At 51.5% G+C, this 21,094-nt stretch overlaps 3 protein-coding genes across 16 annotated transcripts in view; 2 read left to right on the top strand and 1 right to left on the bottom strand.

The window, feature by feature from the left end:
- Window positions 1–9,901, top strand: part of WDR48 (WD repeat domain 48) — a 52,943-nt gene extending 43,042 nt beyond the window's left edge. For 2 of the 3 annotated variants that reach the window (XM_059390519.1, XM_059390518.1), the window contains 5 exons: window positions 1,897–2,002; window positions 2,969–3,056; window positions 5,624–5,700; window positions 7,022–7,211; window positions 7,863–9,901. In XM_059390519.1, the coding sequence (XP_059246502.1) occupies window positions 1,897–2,002; window positions 2,969–3,056; window positions 5,624–5,700; window positions 7,022–7,211; window positions 7,863–7,958 (557 nt within the window). In that variant the 3' untranslated portion in view covers window positions 7,959–9,901. The remainder of the gene's footprint in view (window positions 1–1,896; window positions 2,003–2,968; window positions 3,057–5,623; window positions 5,701–7,021; window positions 7,212–7,862) is intronic. The other variant, XM_059390517.1, reaches the window with a different exon arrangement.
- On the bottom strand, window positions 9,836–20,917 carry GORASP1 (golgi reassembly stacking protein 1). 8 transcript variants are annotated; one of them, XM_059390521.1, is made up of 11 exons: window positions 20,826–20,917; window positions 20,556–20,673; window positions 16,621–16,701; window positions 15,857–16,060; window positions 14,602–14,688; window positions 14,331–14,461; window positions 13,796–14,078; window positions 12,861–13,011; window positions 12,256–12,405; window positions 11,805–12,026; window positions 9,836–10,777 (listed from the first exon to the last, which is right to left on the bottom strand). In XM_059390521.1, exons 1-11 carry the CDS (start codon window positions 20,900–20,902, stop codon window positions 10,722–10,724), a joined length of 1,560 nt encoding a protein of 519 aa, XP_059246504.1. In that variant the 5' UTR covers window positions 20,903–20,917; the 3' UTR covers window positions 9,836–10,721. The 8 variants fall into 8 exon arrangements, with proteins under 8 accessions (XP_059246504.1, XP_059246505.1, XP_059246506.1 ...); XM_059390522.1 differs by having other exon boundaries at window positions 9,836–12,026; XM_059390523.1 differs by lacking the exons at window positions 20,556–20,673; window positions 20,826–20,917 and adding an exon at window positions 20,304–20,476.
- Window positions 20,591–21,094, top strand: part of TTC21A (tetratricopeptide repeat domain 21A) — a 36,373-nt gene continuing 35,869 nt past the window's right edge. For all 5 annotated transcript variants that reach the window (XR_009402427.1, XM_059390513.1, XM_059390515.1 and 2 more), the window contains exon 1: window positions 20,591–20,706. Coding sequence is in view for 4 of the 5 variants with exons in the window: in XM_059390513.1 (XP_059246496.1) it covers window positions 20,680–20,706 (27 nt within the window). In the remaining variant the exon portion in view is untranslated. The remainder of the gene's footprint in view (window positions 20,707–21,094) is intronic.

The following is a 21,094-nucleotide window of genomic DNA, read 5'->3' as shown; positions in this document are numbered from 1 at the left end:
ATGGCTCACATTGGCCTGAAACAGACATTACTGAGTCTGATGATCTACCTGATCTTGTCTCTAAACATTTCAGAAGATCAAATTCCAACTCAGAAGTGTCAGGATAAGTGAACAAGTATGTGTAAGAATTAATGTCACAGAGGACATTGTAAAGCTGTGTGTGCCACAGGCAGTGGCAGCAACTTGCTCTGGGCAGCAGAGAACATGTTTTGAATTTACAAATTTGGTTCAGTTTGATTGAAAAAAGGGAAGAAAAAGAACTTAAACTTTCACAGTTCATATGTTACAGTATGTTACAGCCAGTCAAAGAGTCTTTGAGTCACACCTACCAAAGACTTACTCTGCTGAATATGAATGAATCTCTGAGTTCTCTGAAGATTCTGCTGAAGATGGCCCACTTGTGGTGGTCAGCAATGATGAGGACCTCCTAGTAGAGATTCATTCTGGCCAACCAACTCATCCAAAATGATTTCTGGAGTTAAAATCTCTTGTGCAAGGATGGCATGCTTCCCTTCAAGCCATTCTTCTGTTGTCCCTGTCAGAGAGGGCACTGACCCCACCCATGGTGACTTTTCTTTTATGTCACCGGGCCCATTCCCCTCCTCATCAGATGTACAGTGGGCCCGGAGCCAGAGAAACTCAATGGAAAAGTCTTTCCACAGAAGCTTGAAAAAGCTAAGTTTTAGTGTGGGCTCTGCTGTTTATCAGCTGTGTCGCTATGGGCATGTCGTTTCCAGTTCTTGGCTCATCCCTCTCCATCTGCAACATGACAGACAGGGTGCCTTTAGAGGCCCACTAAATAGACAGTAAAGGTAAAAAACCAGAAGTACAGTCAGCACCCCTGGCATCAAGGGTTTGGTTTTGGGAGTAAGGAAAAGTTAGAGGAAACCCCAGATCATCCTTAAAATCAAACTGCCACAGTAAAGGCAGAGCTCCCCTCCCCCGCACTGCCGCCCCGCTCCACCTCTCAGACAGAAGCCTCCGTTTTGTGCCTGTGTGGTTATCTTCTGTACCAGCACCACAACCAGTGGACTCTCAAGAGTCGTGTACATTCTACTTGGTGAGCAGCTCAGGTGTTCGGGCGTCTGTAGGAGTTGCAGGCAGGGGTGCGCAGAGATAATTGGGCATGGACTGTATCCTTTAGGGACTGACATTGTGGTAGGGCAGAGAGCTCCTCAGAATAGACAGAACATGGTAAGGTCAGAGGGAGGATTGGTTGTTTCTCCAAGATAGGATCTGAAAGTGCTGTAGGCTCAGAAGGTGAGGTTGCTTCCAGATTCACCAGGGATACCTTTAGGAACAAGGTGGCACTGGAGTGGGGCTTAACCGTACTTGGTCAAAAGATTACAGAGAAAGCAGAGTGAAATGAAGTCTACAGAGAATAATAAAAAAGAGGTGTCGACTTCACTGAGGATTTTATTTTTCACCAGTACCTCTGCCATTAAGCATAAATTTTTTTTCTGGCCCAAGAAATTTTTCTGAGCTTGGTGTTCCACACATGCACACACATGCACACACACACACACACGTGTGCGCACACATGAGCGCACACACACACACACACAAAAGCATATTGCTATTTATAAACAGGCTGTCCTACCCTTTCCTGTGGCTGAAGTAGAGTTCTCCTTGTTTCAAGTCTCAAATATTAATCTTCTCTCTTAAAATTCTCTAAAATTATATTCATTTCCCATAAAGTACATTACAAGTTGCTTTACTTCTTATTCTTTGTAGAAATTTAACTTTGATTTTTTTTCATCTTTATCTGACCCTGCTGACTCATCAGACTTTTAGCTTTGAAAACTTGGCAATGTTTGAAGCTTGTAGAAACAAAATGTTTACAATCTGTTTTTAGCACTAGTTCTGGATGCTGATGTCATCTGCATCTTTTCCTAGTAAATGGGGAGCAGGAGAACCGAGTACAGAAGGGAAATGGATATTTTCAAGTGCCCCCCCACACTCCTGTGATCTTCGGTGAAGCTGGAGGACGCACACTGTTCAGGTATGAGGGTGGAAGGCTGGAGACCTGCCTAAGAAATCATCCCCTTTGCTAAGAAGTACTGATTCAAACGTCATAACTTGTTCTAGGAGTATAAGGGGTTCAGAAGCTTTTCCACCTCCATGAGATAGTTAAGTGTCTGATGCTATTAGACCACGTTCTAATTGAGAACTGAGCCTCTTGTGTTAAAATGAGGTTGATACTTTGCTTTAAGGCAGCTTCTGTGGTGGTTTCTACAGAAAGCTGTCACTTTCTCTCACTTAGCTGACATGACTGTTGGGGTCAGGAAATCCCCAGAAGTCCCTGCTCATAGAATCGCATCAGAGAAGGTAACTTCCCTCAGGCTGGGCAGTCAGTACAAGATGGGCTGGGCTGCTCCTGAGAACTGTTGTGCTCAGTGGTGCGCGACTTGAGGAATGAGGTAGTCCTTCATGAGGCCATGCTGGGAAGCTGGACTGGCTTCACCTCAAGTGGCCAGCCAGGCCCTGCTGGAATCACAGGGGAGAGCTCAGTAGAGTCTTCTGTAGGGCCAAAAGTTAAGAAAAACGCAGGCCAGAATTCTCTTTCCCTAAGCTCAGAATTCTCTTGCTTTCCGGTGGTTTCCTGAGAGTGTGATGACCAAAACAGTCCTGATCCCCATGATATGTGGAGGCCTGTGCCATGCACTGCAGCCCTGGCAGGGGATGTTTCTTGAGTATTTTGCCTACAGCCAGCATTCCTATCATCGCCCGAGGACTCAGAGAAGCAGCTCTAGTATATGCATGGCCTCAAGGATGCGGGGGCCTGAGTGTTAGCACCTGCTGCCCCGCTTAGCCGAGTAAGCCATACTGCCTGGCTGCACTCCATTGCCTCAGCTGTCAAGTGGGGCTCATCCCGAATGGACGCTAGGGTCCCTCCCACTAATGTTTGTTGACCGTGATTTGTCATTTGTGCTGCTGTGTCACTGACTACCTGACGGGTTATGTTTAGGCTGCTCTGCCGAGACTCCGGGGGTGAGACTGAGTCGATGCTTCTTAATGAGACAGTGCCACAATGGGTAATTGACATCACTGTGGATGTAAGTGTCCTCCACTCCTGTTTTGCCCTTTTGTTCTGTCCAAACACAAAGGAGATTAGGAGCAGCTTTAGACTGTATAGTCATAATGTTAGTAAAAACTAGGCTGCCAAGGGGAACCCTCCTCAGCTTCCCTGCAGTCCCAAAGTTGCAGAAGAAGTACTGGTAATTAGTTATGTACTGTTTATATCCTTGTTGGATTTAGTTATAACTGTAATATGTGCTTATTAAAGAAAATAAATGAATCGGGGCGCCTGGGTGGCTCAGTGGGTTAAGGCCTCTGCCTTCAGCTCGGGTCATGATCCCAGGGTCTTGAGATCGAGCCCCACATCGGACTCTGCTCAGCAGGGAGCCTGCTTCCTCCTCTCTCTGACTGCCTCTCTGCCTACCTGTAATCTCTGTCAAATAAATAAATAAAATCTTTAAAAACAAACAAAAACACTAAAAAAAAAAAAAAAGGAAAAAGAAAAAGAAAATAAATGAATCGAATTAAATGCCCATCTCTTTCCCAGTCATTCCTCTCTTCCACTCACTCCTGTCCTTCTCCCTAGAGGGGATAAGTAGTCGTAGTTCAGGCCATAACCTTCAGGACCTTTTTCTGTGCATACACAAGCAGATACTACTGAGGTGTGTGTGCATGCACCTATGTGTGTGTACAAACACACAAATACACGCAGTTCATTATTTTGCACAAAATCTGTTATACATACTGTTCTGCAACTTGGTTTGGTTTGGTTTTTCACTTAAAAATGTATCTTGGACATCTTTTCATGTCTGTACATGTAGGTCATTCATTCCTCTTTAATGACTACATAATATGTCTTTGTATAAATGTATCATAATTTATTTAACTGGTCCCCTATTGATGGACATTAAGGTTGTTTCCAGTGTTTTCTGTTACGAGCACTGCTTCAGTAAACATCCTTGTACATGTATCTTTGTGTACTTTTTAGGATAAATTCCTAGAAGTGGAATTGCTGGATCAAAGGGTATGCACGTTTTCAATTTTGATAGATAACTGCCAAATTGCCCCCCACAAAAGCTCTAGCAGCGTACACTCTCACCAACACTATGAGTGCCTGTTTACCACACTCACCGACACTGGTTACTTTTCAGTCTTTGCTAAAAGATGGCAAATATCTCATTGTTTTAATGTGGGGTGTTGTTTTTTCACATGTAGTGAGGTTAGGCATCTTTTCATACTGGCCATTTGTATTTCTTCTGTGAGTGTACTCATTTTTCTGTTGGGTGATTTGTTTTTTACTGATTTGTAGGATTTTGTCCTATTAAATATTAACCCTTTTACTATTATATGTGTCTCTCAACCAAAGTTTTACTTTGTTCGTGGCTGGTGTCTTTTGCCTGGCAAAAAGTTTGAATTTTTGTAATCAGATTGATCTTTTATGGCTCTGAGTTTCATGTCTTGCTTTGGTATTTCCTGTCCAAAGTAGCAAAAATGTATTTCTCCTCTGGTACGTCTGTGATCATTGTGTATGTCTAGATCTGTAACCTATTAGAATTTATTCTGTTTTGTGTGAAGTAGGATGCTAACTTTCTCCAGATGGTTAGCCGCTGTGCCAAAACAATTTTTTGGAGTGCTCTATCCTTTTCCTACTAATTTGAAATGCTATCTTTATCGTATACTAAATTTCTGTATACACATGGATCTGTTTCTACACTCTCTTATGTGCTGTTGACCTGTTTTATATATTCCTAAAGCCATATGAAAAGAGATTTAACCTCTATAGAACTTTCAGAAAATTTTTTTTCTGTCCCAGATATACCTCCAAGAACCTAAAGCTAGTGTGACACCTGATGGATATTCTGTGCTCTTCTCTAAGTCCAAGATTCCCATAAACCACTGCTTCCTTTGAGTGTGAAAGTCACCTGGGATACATTGCTGACTTTAGGCCTGTGGCTTATTCCTGAGAGGAGACATCCAGACAGGATATGACATGGAGGCTCAGAGGGGATTAATACCCAGAGAAAAGATGACCAGTTAAATTTATTCTTTATCTAAGTATGTGGTTTGCTTCATTATAGTCATCTTGATGGTTGGCTGAAGTTTCTACTCTTGCTTAAAACCTCAGACCTGAGGTCAGAGGGAGAGAAAATGGGAGGACCTAAGTGACCTTTTCATTTGGATGGTGGGTCTCACCAGGCCAGAGTGTACAGTAGAATGTTGTGGGTTTCTCTCAAGACACTGAACTTTTTGTTTGGGCCCTTAGGTATCAGCCCTAGTATTTAAGTGTGGAATTGAGATTTTTATTTTGAGAGCTTTAAGAGTTAAAGCTTATTTCCCTTTAATACCTTGAATTATTATTCAGCATCATAATGACACTGACCTATCTTTTGTCTCACATATCTTTTATTACAAAACTAAACATGACACTTTCCTGATACGTTTTCACTAAGGCTGACAAGGATAATTTGATATCTTACTCTACATTTCATAGAAAGTCAGTTTTAATTGTAAAATAACTTGCAAATCATGTTTTTCTGATGACATCATTTTCATTCATTGGCTGATCAAAATGATCATACCTTTCTTTTTACTTTCAATATTTCAGAAGAATATGCCCAAATTCAACAAAATTCCTTTCTACCTCCAACCTCATGCATCTTCGGGAGCAAAAACCCTAAAAAAGTAAGTAAATGCAGTGTTACATGATGCCTTGATCTCATTAATGGCCAGCACTCTCTTCTTCTTTATGATTGCTTTCATAGTAAAGGATAACTAAAGCAGGTTTTGTGATTCTGAAAGCTTATACAGTTGAGCGTTTACCAAATACCTCCGGTGGTAGGCCACAGATGTTCAAAAGTATAAGACTTGGTTTTTTTTCCTCTTGCCATAGCATAGTTTAGGACACAATGTGTATATAAAAATTGCTTTTATGGATACTTAGGGAATCATGGGAGTAGGGGAAAGAAATGAATTGTGGGCTGGAGCTTCCAGAAAGTCTTCTTGAAGGACATGGAATTTGAGCTGGACATGTAAGAAATGGATAGAATTTCAAAAGAGAGGCATTCCACGTCCAGGAAATGGTTTGAGGATTTGGAAGTAGGAGCATACACAGGATCCTGAAAATTAGCAAGGACCAGCGTAGCTGCAGCAGACTCCAGAACTGGGAAAGGAAATTTAAGGTCTTGTGGACGTGTATCTGAGCAAGTAAAATCTGTTAGGGGCATTTCTAGACATATACAAACGAGATCAGGGGCATGAACCCCCGTTATCCCCTCAAACAGCTCCAGGGTCATCAACACATGCCTAAGCATTTTCCTTCACCTCTGCCTCTCCCTCCGACCCACCTACACACACATACACACCCCACATCATTTTAAAGCAAGTCCTAGATAGCACTTCAACCAGATTTAGTGACTGAAGGTCAAGATGGCTTTCAGACTTTGAGCCCAAGCTACTTGGGTAGACCATTTTGAACTGACATCAGTGATACAAGAGAAGTAGGTTTTGGGGTGAGGAAATTGATGAATCTGATTGGGGACATGTAGAGTTTGAGGTGCCCATGGGACATCCTTCTGGAGATACCCAGCCAGCTGTTGGGCTTGTGGCCTAGAGTTTAAGCAGGTGGTCTTGGCTCTAGGGCCAGGAGCCACAGGAGAAATGAGCACCTGGGGAATGGGAGCCTGGTAAACATGGTGGGCTGCCTTCCCTCCCAGGAGCATTTAGTTTGCCCATCCTCTAGGATCGTCTTTAAGGGAATAAAACCCAGCAGGCTATTAAGTTTTAAGAACATGCATTTAATTTCACTTACATGTAATCTGTGTCTTTGGGGGAACACAATGGAAATGTGTTGGCAATTCTAAAACTGGATTAAGGCAATGACCTAAACATTCTTCTTGATTTGCTTCCGTGCTATGTTTTGTCTTTATCCAATGGAACACCAAAAAATATTAAGAGATAACATCCAGTGATTCCTGATGGCACAATCTGCCCTTGCTTCTTACAGAGACAGACTCTCTGCTAGTGACATGCTCCAGGTCCGGAAAGTAATGGAACACGTTTATGAGAAAATCATCAACTTGGATAATGAGTCGCAAACCACTAGCTCTTCTAATAATGAAAAACCAGAACAGGAAAAAGAAGAGGATATTGCTATTTTGGCAGAGGAGAAAATTGAACTTTTGTGCCAGGACCAGGTAAGTGCACTTGGGGACCATAGCTCCATTTTTTCGAGTCGATGCTCAGCAAGTTACATGTGGTGTCATTATGGTTCCCACGTCTGTTACCTGTGGGGGTACTTCTGCTTTTAGGGAGGCTCTAAGGAGTGCTGGGTCTCTTCCATCTATTGGTGAGACCCTTTCTGGACGGGCTCTGCAGCCCACCCTAAAGTTCCTATTTACCCCAGGGAGATTCTTGGAAAAAGGACATAGAGATTAAAATGCACACACAAAGGGTGAATGTGCTGGTGGCTTTTTTTTTTCCTGACAAGAAAAAGACACATGATCAGCTCGATTGACAGAGCAGTGTCGGCCGTGTTGGTTTAAGATTTGAAGCAGAGGTGGGTGGAGCACTGGGGGCACTGTTTTAAAAAAAGGTGCACTCGAGGCGTCTCCTCAGGGGAACGGCTGAAGTTGGGATCTCCGGCCTAGCCACCCAAGCTGCTCGTCTCTCACTGCCCAGACTCGTGTCTGCGTGCATGGGAGCTCTGTCAGCAAGAGCAAGCCACCAGGGGCAGGCGAGGGGAGGACGAGCTGGATGACCTGGTGAGAGTCCCTGAGTTTACAATAAAGGTCTTGGATATTACAAAGTAGAGGCTTTGACATTTATTATTATTTTTGGCCGTTCAGGTTTTAGATCCAAACATGGACCTCCGAACAGTGAAGCACTTCATATGGAAGAGTGGTGGCGACCTCACCCTCCATTACCGTCAGAAGTCCACGTGAAGGGTGGGTGAGCGCTCCTGGGTATTCATTTACTGACCACCCTCCTTGGCCCCGAGAGTAGTCCTAGGAAGCCCACCGAGCCCCAGTGGGAGCACGACTTCTAACGGCCGATTTGGTATGGACCGAGATTCTCTTTCAGTTGAAGTGACTAATTGCGGTGTAAAATAGAAACCAGTCTCCATGTGTAGATTAAGCTGTCCCCAGGGAGGCAGAGAGTGCGAACAGAAAACCCCACAGGCACACTGTGTCCTGTGAGATGTACAGAAGACGGACGACAAGCCAGCACAGACTGGGCTTCCTTTCGTTTCAAAGGACCTTATCTTCGTCTGTTAGCACTTGTAGAGACACATAGGTAAAGCCACATCTGTCACTGTGTTTCCACTTCAAACCTACATGCTCTGTAGCTTTTATAAGAGAGTACATTCCATTCCTGCAACACCTATGAAGGCTTTTTCCAAGTCGGTCATTAAAAACAAGTTGTTCTCACATTTAAGACAGTTATTTTTAATAGGAATTTGCTGTTGTACAATTCCAGAGCCAGCCCATTTCATAATAAATTATCCTTGTTGGGCTCGTTTTAATATTGCATCTCAGATGCGTTCTTTAGGAAAACCTGCAAAACTCTGGGTGCTGGCCCGTAGCACTTGGACTGCCAGACTGGAGTATGCCCAGCAGCGCCTAGGGTTTGCTGTGCCCCCACAGTGCCCCCCGCTGTGCGGCAGCCACGGGCAGGTGCCACGCTTTCCCTGCTCCGCCGCATCCAGCTTTGTTGAGGGGCCAAGCTATGTGATGCCACAGGTTCGTGCTTTGGGTGAGCAGCGCAACACCATCGAAACTTAAGACCACGAGGAGAAAAGAAAAGGAAAAAAAAAGACCACAAGGAGATACTCACTTCATTTAGATGCTACCTGAAATTTATGGTGTCTGAGAAGGAAGGGTATCCTAGTGAGTTAATTTGATATTCCCCTCCTGGAAGTATACATACTTGTTTTCACCAGAGTTTTATATGCAGGTTTTTGTTGTGGTACCTGTATCCGGAGTTCTTTTCGTTGTTCTTTCTAACAATCTGAAGCTTTCATAGAATCATTTGAGTCTTGTACAGAATATAACTTATTGGGGATAAACACTTCAACTTTTGGCAGAAAATACTTTGGATTCTCCCCAAGGTCATTTGTATTCAGAATAGAACAGTCCCGTACAACTACGGAAGACAAGCCTCCTGTATGAAGCCAGAAGCACAAGTGCCTTCAGAGGGCAGTTTATTCCAGTCCAGTTGCCTCCCCAGCTCGCATGCAGTCTGTCCCCACAACAGCAGGGACTGGGGAGGGGCTGGAAAGGGTTGTTTTCTTTTCTACATCTTGACAGGTTCAGCAGGAAGCAGCTGATGGGCCTAAGTCCAGACCTTTCTATTTGAGATATTCTTACCTGCACAACTGTAGAGACAGGGTTCCCTCACTACTGGTCAGCTTCCTTTGGAAAGTGGACAGGTCACTGCCTCCAGCACTTTGAAGAAGTGAGCAAAGACATGCCACATTTCCAATGAGTCTTTTTCCCTTACACAGAGAGCAACCGGCTTCTTTTTTTAAAAGTCCTTTCTATCTGTTGGATACAACAGTGTGCTTTTGGTGCACATTTTTTAGCAATAGTTGTGAATTAAAGGCAAAAACAAACCCCACAACTCACTTATCAGCCCTCTGCTGTGTTTGCAGGAGGGGCCCTTGGGGTAAAGGAATAGGTTTCACTGGGCCATTTGGCACCATGTGCCGAGACTTGAGGGGTGGCTGCACTCCCTTCTGTCACAGATCTGACCCTCAGCATGCTTCTACTTTTTTTCCTTCCAGTCAAACCAGTAACAGTTTCCAGAAAATCTGACAGTCTGCAATGCCAAAAGGGTAAAAATCTGTATTTCACAGTTGTATAGAATAAAGGCTTTAGTTACAATATTTCAAAGTGTAGTACACCTTTATTTCTTTCACTTGTCATTTTCCTTCATAGCAGATTACAGAGAAACTTCTGGTTCCATGTTTACCCTGACAGTCAACGTCAGTACCCATTTTATCCCCTGGTCAGGGCGGGAAGTATATAAAATTGAGAGAGGAAGAGCCAGAATCCTAGGGTGAGAGAGATGTTGGGCAAGACTGCCAGGCTGCAGTTCAGGGAAGCTGGCCTCCAAACAGTCCTGTGGTGATTCTCTTCTACTTCCTGGATTCCTACAGGCAGACACAACACCTCCCTGTTCGACAGGCTTATCAGCTGCCATGACAGGCTTGACGAGGGCTTGCTTCAAATGCAGTCACAGTGCTAGAAATTTGAAGAGTTTGTTCATTGGGGGCCCTCCCTGCATATACTTGGGTCGGTGCCTCCCCCTGAGCAGACGGTCCTTATTGTGTGGGCCCAACAGAACCCTGAATGCACTGTTAAGTGCCCACATTACAGATCAAGCCACAAACATGGGACTTTGAACTGGGTAGCAGCTAGAAGACAAGGCCAGAGGCAGCTTTTTTAGCAATTAGCAAGATGTGGGCAGGTGAGGGACTTCAGGAGCTGTTCCTGCATGGAACCCTCCTCATTCTGGAGCAACCAGGTAAAGCACAAGATCTCGCCTAGTCTTAGCCACTCTGGGCACCGGGGATGGAGGGAACAGCCTCCCATACTATGGGAAAGAACAGAATGGCCTTTACCCACCGTTGTCCAGGCCCCTCATTCCCCCTTAGGGTGGGAGCTGTGTTCAAGAAGTCCAGTCAGGACTGGCTTTGAGTCTGCTTAGGTTGGTGAATTTAAATTCGCAGTCTGTATTCTCCACTGGGCAGCCTGGATGCCTTGTATATTTAGAAGAGATGGTTGTGTAAGTTTGGGATCTGACAAGAGTCACCATTAGGGGTACTGGGTCTGTGGGGTGTAGGCCCTGGGGAAGAAGAGACATCATGGTCCCAGAACAAGTGAGTCTCTGCTGACAGGGCTAGAATTTCCAACCCTCCTCCCCCAGGAGAGATGGACTAGTTCACTGCTTCTCTCCTCCAGCTCTGACTGGCAGATGTCAGTCAGTCTGAGCCAGCTATGCAGTGTAGCAGAGGTGAGGATACGAGACTTCTACAAGAGATGGTAACTGGGGCCTCAGGGATCCCCAAGGTGTGGGGCTGCCTTCTAGTACACACAGGGCTAGCTGAGCTGTACAAGAAGAATCAAGGCAAGCCCTACCTAGCAAGTTGCAGGCAAATACTCCAGACCTATGCCTTCCTCCTTCACTCCACCCTTCAATCCTCCTTCCTCCTTCCTCCTTCACACCTGACCCTGTGTGGACCCTGCTGCTGCCTGGGCAGCCATAGTGACCAGAGCAGGAGCAAGCACTGGACGTAAGGGTACAATGTGGCCTAAAGATGCTCTTGCCGATGGTCTCCTCTTCCTAACCACTGAGGCTCTCTGCCCGACCCAAGCAGCAGAGTAGTCCTTTTCCTCTCCTACCCCAGCTCCTGCAAAACTTAATCTGGGTGCTGCTCCCAGTTCCCCACTAGCCCAAAAGGACTTGTCTGAGACTCTCAAACAAGTGCCCGACTCCCCAAAGCCAGGACTACCAGGCAGAACCAATGCTGGAAGGTCATCTCTTGGACGCCGGCAGGGGTTATGGGCACACATGAGCTCCCGGACTGCAGAAGTCCCTGCACAACAGGGAGCCACTGCCTAGAAAGCTGCACACACTGGGCCAGGATCAGGCAAGGGGCTGAGCTGCATAGTGCGGCCTAAGCGGCTCCCCTGCCCCCCCCCCCCGTCTCAGCCTCATGAAATGCCATCAGGGACCTGGACACAGCCTAGGGTGTTATTCAGGGGTGGAGAACAGGGCCTGGCCACCTGCCCCCTCAGCCTCCGCCCCGAACTCTGGGCTCTCTGTGCTTGCTGGCTCATCCTCAGCCTGCGCTTCGAGCAGCTCAGCAGACAGGCCGTCTTCCGGTGAGGCTGCCGAGATGAGGCTGTCGGGAAGAGTTAGCTGAGGCAGGTGGTCTGGTTGTGCCTGGGTGCCTGGGCTGTCCGGGAAGGAGACCTCAAACTCTGATCCGGACCATGTGGCCTCACCTGAAAAATATAGGGAGGGGCTGAGAAGGCCTGGGGCAGCCCCCACTGACTGCCCCCCCCATTCCCTCCCCAGACATTGATGGGGAATGGGAGCTCTAGTGTCAAGATGCTTTCATGTGGCTGTATTTCACCCAATAGCCAGCCTCCCAGTCAGCTGAGAAACTCAGGGCAACCTTGCCAATGACTCAGGGTCCTTCCCAGAAAGCTTGTGCAGGTGTGGGCCACTCACCACCACGCTCGTGAGAACCGCTGCTGGAGACATCCTCAGGGCCAGAGGCTGAGAGACCCGTGGACGTCAGCTCTGTGGCAGAGGGCAGGCCGGGCCAGACACTGGCATTGCTGCTGTCCAAGAGCGAGATACCTGACACATCCAGGAAGCCTAGAAGAAGGATGCAAGTCTTTGCCAGCACAAAACCCAGACGACTGGAAGGCCCATATCCTGGGCCTCAGGGTATGTTCCTGGAGTGCCTGGCCCAGCCTGAAACTGTAATCTCAACCCATAAAGGTGCCCCCGCTCAATCCCAAAGTGGTCCCCACTGCCTGTTGCTGAGGGAAGAAAAGGACTAGCACAGAGGCAGAGGGCCCAGACCCTGCTCTGTCCCCACTATGCAGCGTGACCTCGAGCAGGCCATGTCCCTTCTGTGGACTGCAGTCCCTCCCACCAGCACACTAGACAGGCTCATCTGCAACCCTCTTGGCATCTGTGAGTCTTGGCATCCGTGGGTCTGAGGAAGGTTTAGGCACTGCCCTGGAAGCCCCGCCCCAAACCTGGGGCCCACCGCAGCACCGGGGATTGCAGGCCCCTCTGCCTCCTCTCTGGGGCCCACTCACTACCTGGGTCCATGACACGCTGCACTGGAGGTGGAGGTTGAAGAGGTGTCTCCATGGGATGTGGAAATCCCCCAAGGTCTGGAGCACCACGGCTAGGACTCCCAGGCTCAGAAAACTGTCCCTCCACGAAGGAGCTGGGTGCCTGCAGCAGGGCCTATGGGGGCCAGGGAAGAAGGAGGCAGCACAGTAGGGGCAGTTGGGGCAGAGGAGTCCAATCTAAGCCCCGGCCCACACTGACCACAGAAGCACTACTCTGCCTGATGGAGCAAAGAGCTGTAGTGTCCTGCCCTTACCCCACAGGGGATCTACAGTCTGGTATAGGAGGCCCGCCTGGCTTCTCTGTCAATGCTGACAAGGAGGGAGTGCCCTTCCTGGTCTGCTGAGGACTGAGCACCCACCTGGCTGGGCTCCTCCAATGACCCACCTGAAGAGGAACCCTTGGATGAATTCCAGCATGCCGAGGGAGCCATCCTCCCATGCGCCCCAGACACTAGGCAACAGCCGAGTGCCTGAAGGTTCAGTGACTTTCCCACAGGCATGAAGGCAGGTCTGGCATTCCTCTACAAATCTGGCCAAACCAGCCCAGCTGGGGTTCTGGATGCCCAGCCTCTGGCCCAGCCTGACCCCAGACTCCTCAAGGCACAGTACAAGGCTCTGTGTTTGAGCCTCTGTGTCCTACTCAGGAAATGAAAGCAACAACTAGTGCTTTGCCATGACGTTCACCTCCAGACCTAAGTGTCAGAACTAAACTGGGCTTCACTGTCCCAGGATTGGACCACCTGCTTTCACTGGCCCCCAGAAGCAAGAAAGGTCCCCCAAGGGCTCCACAAATGGGCCCCGGATGACAGCAGCCTTGGGTCCTCCTTTCCCAGGTGGCAGGCCCCTTTGCCCATACGAAGCCCCCCACTTCCTCTCATTGGCAGATGATCCCCACCTACCTCCATGTAGTCATCCTGCCTGGAGCCTGTCTCCAGGCCTGAAGAGGCAGGAGAGTCCTGAGGGGTGGGTCCAGGTGGCGGGGCATCAGGAAGCAGGGTGTCAGGTGGCGGGGCATCAGGAGGAGGGGCACCAGGTGGCGGGGCACCAGATGGCGAGACGTCAGGTGGCGGGGCGTCAGGTGGCGGGGCATCAGGTGGAGGGGCGTCAGGTGGCTTCTTATGGTGGCTGGGAGGCTGGGTTGGGATCCGGTGCAGATACCCGTAGCCAATACCACACCCCAGACTGCAGAAGTCCAGAAACATTCAATCCAGGGGGTTGTCCCATAGCCCTTCCTAGGTCTTCCAACCCCACCCACTCCTAGCCATGAGGGGCAGCAAGGGTGCCTCCTGGACCAGTGGTCATCCTCAGGATCCCTGGACCCTGGGCCCAACCTCCACCCCCCACCATGGGATTCTGGGGGTCCACGTCCAGCGGCCGGGTCCAGCCGGTGCTCTGCTGGGCCCCTGCCCCACCACCCTCCGCCTGAGAAAGTACCTGCCCTCTCCACCCCAGGCTGCATTGGGAGTTACAGTCACCTCCCGGCAGGAGTCGGATTCGGAGTTGTAAACCATCAGCTTCAGGGGCTTCCCCTCGTGGGACTCGATGAGCGTAAAGAAGTCCTCGGACTACGACAAAACCAGCACCTGAGCCCCACTCCCCACACTGAATTGGGAGGCCTCGACTAAACAAGGCCCCCCTCGTGGACAGCACCCATCTCGGCACCCTATCCGGGGGGCCTGGGGAGGACAAACCAAATGCTGCTCACCTCCTGGAGGATCTGGTCTGAGCCAACCACATAGTCTGTGTATGGGCGCAGGCCAGCAAGGGAGGCAGGTGAAGAGGGTTCCACGTCCTGGGGAAAAGAGAAATCACCATCTATCTGTCTTACTTCTCGAGTTGGGGATGGAGAGGGGCGGGCGGGGAGGATGGAGGGGCTCCCTTTCCAGGTACTGAGCAGGATACTTGTTCTCAGGCTCCAGGGCTAGGACAAACCCAGACTCTCCTACTCCATCCTTCATTTCCTGACCTCCCCAAGGTGCACAGCCGGCCGACAGAGGGCAGCACCATGGCACTGCTCACAGCCCTGAGCTCTGGAATCTCCTGTGGGTTAAATCCTGACTCAGCCAACCTCTAACCTATAACTGTGGACAAATACTTAACACCCTAGCATCAGTTTCCCCACGATTAAAAGCAGGGTATGCAGTCCTTCCTCACAGGGTTGCCGAAACAATTAAAAATAGAATACAGGTAAAGAATGAAAATGACAGTTGGCCCACAGGAAGTGTCCAACTGCGGTGCTGTTACTGGGTGCAGGCATATGGCTGAGACCCCTGTGGAGGGGCTGGAGGCTGGGCAGTGAGCAGAACTGGGTACAAGCATCATTTCCTCCCTTGGGAATCTCTACCACTCCTAGCTCCAGATCTCCCAGAGCAATGCAAAGGGATTTGCCTCATCACCCCATTGTACTGGTGGATAAACTGAGGAAGGCTAAAAGGTTGAGAAGTCTCCCACAAGAACTCATTGAGCAACAGAGAAGGCTAGAGATCAAATCAGTCCGTTTCCAGCTCAGGGCACCCTCCTTCCACTAAGCCTTGGCACTAAGCATTCAAGATTGTAGGCACCATCGTGTGTGTGTGTGTGTGTGTACAAAGACACAGCAACATCTGTGACAACTCAGTCACTGAGATTCAGGAAGACCCCAGGCCCAAGGCCCAACCGGGCTCTAAGGAAACCTGCCAGAAACGACTAGATCCCGGTAGGCCATAGAGTCTACCAGAAAAGACCCCATCTATAAAGACCAGCAACAGCAGCCTTCCGGCCCCTCCAGTTGGTGGTATCCCACCCCTCAAAATAGGAAACCAAGGTCTGGAGGGTGAGAAGGTCGCCTGGCTACCAAGCAGGGTACACAGTTATATGGATGAGGAGCGGCCCTCAGGAGCCCTGTCCCGGAAGCAGGTCATTGGCCCAATCCAGATGCCCCAAACCCAACCCTTGCCCCTCCCCCCCACCCCCCCACTCACCAGCACGTGCCACACGTGCTCACTGGCTCTGCGGAAGCTGCAGAAGCGCACACTGGCCCCCAGCAGGCCCTGGCCGCCCCACATGTTGCTGGGCACCACCTCCACTTCGCGCACCTTCATGGTCTTCATGTTAAACACCTCCAGCTTCACGGGCCTCTCCACATTGGCCTTCAGCAGGGCCTTCAGCGTGTCATTCTCCTTGTTCTGCGGTGGCAGAGGGGCTGACGCCAAGCCCCCCTGCCCCCCACCCCCCACCCCCCAGGTTGGGGCCTCTCAGACAAGTCTCGGTCCAACGTGGGGAAGGGCCCAGGAGGCCAGGTGCCCCAGCGGGGTTTGGTGTGGGCGTGGGCCAGGGCAGGGTCTGGGCCTGCGATCACTGCAGCCCCTTGAGACCACTGCAACCCCCCACCACCCCTAAGCACCACGAAACCTGCCTCTCTCAGAAACCCTGGAAAAGACAACAGAGTGAGCGAAGAGCCTGCCTGGTCCAGAGCACTGCAGGACTCCCCTCTCTGACAGGTCCCTTCGCACTTTGACACCTGAGAGGCAGGCCCTTTACACCTTGTGGCCAGCTCCAAGAGCCCCAAAAAGCTCAGGAGCTGGACACTGGGCAGTGCACCAGTCAAGCTGAGTACAGGCCTAGAAGGAGGAGAGGTGTGCTGGGGCTCCCTCCGGAAGAAAAGGGAGAAGGAGCAGAGTGGGGCCTGCTGTGGGACAGGGGACACACACACACACACAGCAGCTGTAGCATGGGAGAGCCTCACCAGCCTCGAGTGCCCGATGGTGATGATGAAATCAAAGTAGGGTTCCAGGCCTGCCTGCTGGGCTGGGGAGTTCTCCTGCACCTGTCCCACAGCAGAGGCCACAGTCACAGCAGGCACCAGCCTCGTGACTCTCCGAGAAGCCCCCACCCATGTCCACAATTTCAGAGACCATCCATCACCACTTTCGGTGTCACAGCAAGAACCCAGGCCCTGCACAAACTGTTCTAGGCAGGTGACCAGTGAGCACAGTCAAGGTAACTCCACCCACTGGCTACCTACCTGGGCAAGGTTGTCCTCTTTGGGAAATGGCTCTTGTTGGGTCACACATCATACTTCCAGAGATGCCTCACAGGAGAGCCCAGGGTAGCCCTGGGAGCTTCTAGGAGGCCACACACACACAGGGCACCACAGGCCTGTGGGGAAGCTTGGGCCACTGGGAAGCTGGCAGGTTTACCAGAGAGGTTTAGATGTGGACAGGAAGGGAGGGCCCCAGAATAGACGGAACCAGGGGTGTGCTCAGAAAGACAGACAGGGTGGGCAGCCTGTGGCCAGATCCCAGAGCACAGACCCTGTGGTGACAGATCCGAGCTCAGCTGGGCAGGTGTGGGACCTACTGAGGAGTGCAGCTGAGGGAAGAAGACCCAAGGGACAGGGGATGTGCCTGAGCTGGGAGTCCTGCAAGAGGGAGTCCCAGAAGCAGGGATGAATCCCAGCCTCACAGCCTAGTCTCCCCTTCTGTGTGGAATGGCTCCTCCTCCCTTCTCCTGAGCCCAAGGGGGCCTCCAGCCCTGTATTCTGGAACTCACTGCTGTCTCCAAAAACACAGCAACCAGGCCTCCCAGCTGGGGTAAAAATCCATCTCAAAGGCCTCATTTACAGAGCCTTGCTCAAACAATGCAGCCTTTATCCCCAGGGCTGGACCCTGCAGTGGACCCCACACCCTCAGGCCTTTGGCTGTGAGCACTTGACGTCCAGCTGGCCAGGCATTAGCCCAGAGGGCTTCAGGTTCCGGTTGCATCCGCTTCAGCCACCCACCAGCCCAAAATTGGATTCCCCAAGCTGAAGGAGAGCTCACCCCACGCCTTGGGATCCAGGGTAATTCACCCCTGGAATTAGAACGCCCTTCTAGCTGGGTCACCACCCACTGAGGCCCTGCTTGCCATCCCCAGGAGCTTGCCATGGCTTCCAATGACAGTGAGCCCAGAAACCAACTCCAGTCCCAGTTGGCCTGCAACAGGGGAGCTCTGAGCCGTGCCCCTCTCCCTCCACAGGAAAGCTGGGACAAGGTGTCTTTTGAAAGCCACTGGACAGTTACTCAGGGACAGCAAATGCGGAGGTAGTCCTCCTTCCCAGCTCAGGACCTCATCCATGCCACTCCTGCCTCCCCCTGCTCCTGAGGCCAGTACCACCCAGCTGCCAGCCCACTCCCCTCCTCAGTTACTCCTTGTCAGCTGCCCTCCAGCATTACTGAGGTCCAGAAGCTCAAGCCTCCAATCCCCAGGCCCTCTCGCCACCCTCTGCCGTACTCCACTGCCCCTGCCCCCCACCTTGCAATCACCCTCTAGGGCTCTGGAGCAGAGCTAATCTGCGTGGCTTGCCACTACACCCCCGCTCCCGCCATAAGCACTGTCCCCTGTACAGCTCTCCTTTGGGGGCTCCCAACACCCTCCACCTCGCAACCACTCAATGCTTGCTGGTTTCCCACCACCTTTCACTGTGTTCCCCATCAGGGAATCTAATGTAATTAAAGGGACAGCAGCTGACACTTGCTGAGGACTGGCTCTGTGCCAGGGGACCTGCCCTACCTTGTGTTTAACTCTTTTACTAGCACTGACTTCCCCAGGAGGAAAAGCACTCCATTATTCAGAAATCTGACTCCAGGAAGTCCAACCCAGAACCTGGACAAGTAATAACCATTTCCCGGGGGACCCTCCAGGCCTCTAATCTCACTGAGGGCAAGGACTTCTCCATCGTGCCTGGTGCACAGTAAGAACACCAGTATTTACACAAGACAACAGACATGTTCTTCAGTTTTTAAAAAATGTAAGTAGGTAAGGTCACACTTCCACGGAAAACGTCCCCCGTTTCACAGCGCAGGAGAAAATCCTGATCTTCAGGACACGACAGGCCCTGCATAGTCTGGTCTCTTCCTTTAGCACTTGTCCTCCTCACATGGACCACCCCATTTCTGGACACCAGCCTCATCTCCTGCTTTCTCAACCCAACCGTCTCAGAATGCTTTTCCTCTAAGTATCTGTAATGTCCACTCCTTCCCTCCCAGGTGTCTTCCTGACCCCTCTATCCAAAACAGCACCCACTCAGCCTCTGTATGCTCTTCCTCTACCTTCTTCTCCTCGCACTGCTCGCCGCCTAGCATATATTTCTGTTCCGTCTGTCTCCCTACTCTCTGTGCCAGCAACAAAGGATAAGCTCCATGAGAAGAGGGACGGTGTCTGTTCTGTCCACTGCTTTATCTCTGGCACCCAGAATGTGCTCAAAAATACCTGTTTTTGTGGATGGAAGACCTCCAATCTCTTGACCTCTCCACTCAGCCCCTCTCCCACATTCCCCCCACCACTGCCCCACCTCTCCCCTCTCACCAAGTCCTCAATTTCTTTGCTTTCCATCAACCTGCTGGAAGATTCTCCTGATGGGAGGCGTTCCGCCGTCCACTTTTCTGTCAGGTGCCTCACTGTGATGCCAACCAGAGAATGCCCATTGCCAAACACGAGGCTGTCAACTCTGGGTCTTGAAGCCAAGCTGGCTTGCCTTTTGGGAACCCCCTTCTTTCACCCTCCCCTCTTGTGGTTAACAGAGCTTCAGACACCCCTCAGCAGCCAGGTACCAAACTGACCAGCTTGCCTGCCTACACTCAGCTCTGCAATCCATCCAGGGTGCCCGTGGAGAAGTATGAGGTCCTTCCCCGCTGCGCTGTGGGTTCGGAGACCCTCGTGCCCTTCTCACCTCCGTTTCAGCACCTCCTTCTCCACAGCCACCCCAGCTCTCTATCTGGCTGCGGGCCCTCTCCTCACCTTCAGACTCTAGGAACCCCGCTCCGTCTCCACTTTGTCCAGAACTGCTTGTCCAGACTCGTCCCTCCCCTGCTGCCAACGCTCGCACCCCGCCTTCTGCGGCAGTCTCCTGGCTCTCCCGCTACGGCTCTCCCTGGCTGGTTGGCACTGCTCCTCCAGCCCGGAACCGGAGGCCGGTCGGCAGGATACGCGCCGTGGCAGTCGGCGTCCACCTGGCCATCCCGACAGGGACCTAGGGTCTTGGCCTTGCTGGCTCTCTTCCCAGGCCCAGCAAGAAGGCGATCACAAACATGACCCGGGAGCACAAGTGCGTCCCGGCTGGACCTGATGCAATCTTCACCTGGGAGAAGTGCCATTCCGGGCGGCCGGACCGGACCAGGAAACGCTCCCGCTTCCTGCACGGCTGGCACTCGGGGCCGGCGCCGGGCAGACCCGGCCGCAGATGGCCCGGGGACCAGAAAGCCTCGGCGCCGCCTCCCGCAGGCGGCTCCCACCGGGAAGGAGGCACATGCCCTACCGGGAAGGAGGCACACCCCGGCCGCTTGGGGGACCCGGACCCTGCCGCTGCCGCCCTCGAGCCGACGATCAAACGTCCCCTCGCGTCCGTGCGGGCGCCCCGCCAAGGTCACCGGCGCCGCGGAGGCGACTCACCCCGTGCAGATGGAAGCCCTCGGCGCCGCCCGCGGGCTGCTCGGCGCTGGCGCCCAGACCCATGGCTGCGGCCCAGCGGCGGCGCGCGTGTCCGGTACCGCGCGTGTCCGGTACCGCGGTGCCCACCCCGCAGCGCGACCCGACGCCACCAGCGCGCACTCGCCCTCTCGGCGCTCGATTGCGAGCGCCTTGTCACGTGGGTGCCTGCCTCTCCCACCCCTGATTCTGACGTTCTTAGCAACCGGCCCTTACCTCCGTTTCCAGGGACGCGCACCTCCAACTTCCGGTCGCGAGAGGCTTGTCGGGGACCCTGACTCGGGAATCCAGCTCCGGGCGGCCCCACCAGACCGGGACTCGGAGGCCCGGGAGCCTGGAGATGAGCAGCGATGACTCCTCTCTTATGGTACGTGGCCCGAGTGCGGCCAAGCCGCTCCCTCCGGGACTCTCCGCCTCCCGCCCCGAGAGCCCCGCGCCCCGCTGCTCTCCTGTCACCTCACCGACCGCCCCTGCTGTCCCTTTTACCCGCCTTTCGCCGTCCCCCGCCGGCCGCTTAATGAAGAGTCTGGCCCCCTCTGCTTCACTGTTCGTAGCCAGTGCATCTTTCTCCTTGTGTGTTCTCTGTGCACTTTGAGCTCCAAATCAACATCCCCACCCAGTCTTGTCCTTGAGCTACCCCCAACCAACGTAACCAAAACCCATCTCTTTCATTTTGCCATCATCTCCCCCTCCCTGCTGCTGCTTCTGCGTCCCCCACTTCAGTAGAGGGCGCCTCTACTGATCCTCTACTGATC

Source organism: Mustela nigripes, chromosome 2 (assembly GCF_022355385.1).
Source record: "Mustela nigripes isolate SB6536 chromosome 2, MUSNIG.SB6536, whole genome shotgun sequence".
NCBI classification, from domain to species: Eukaryota; Metazoa; Chordata; class Mammalia; order Carnivora; family Mustelidae; genus Mustela; species Mustela nigripes.
Note: the sequence above shows the minus strand (reverse complement) of the source record. Positions and strands in the feature narration are given on the sequence as shown.

Bases quoted from the DNA above. Each gene is read 5' to 3' on its own strand.
- GORASP1 (XM_059390521.1), bottom strand. From the start codon at position 20,902: ATGCACTGGCTACGAACAGTGAAGCAGAGGGGGCCAGACTCTTCATTA. The intron at 16,061-16,620 runs GTGAGGCTCTCC...CTGCCACCGCAG, and splicing joins CCATCGGGCACTCGAGGCTG to AACAAGGAGAATGACACGCT. The intron at 12,027-12,255 runs GTGAGTGGCCCA...TATATTTTTCAG, and splicing joins CGGTTCTCACGAGCGTGGTG to GTGAGGCCACATGGTCCGGA.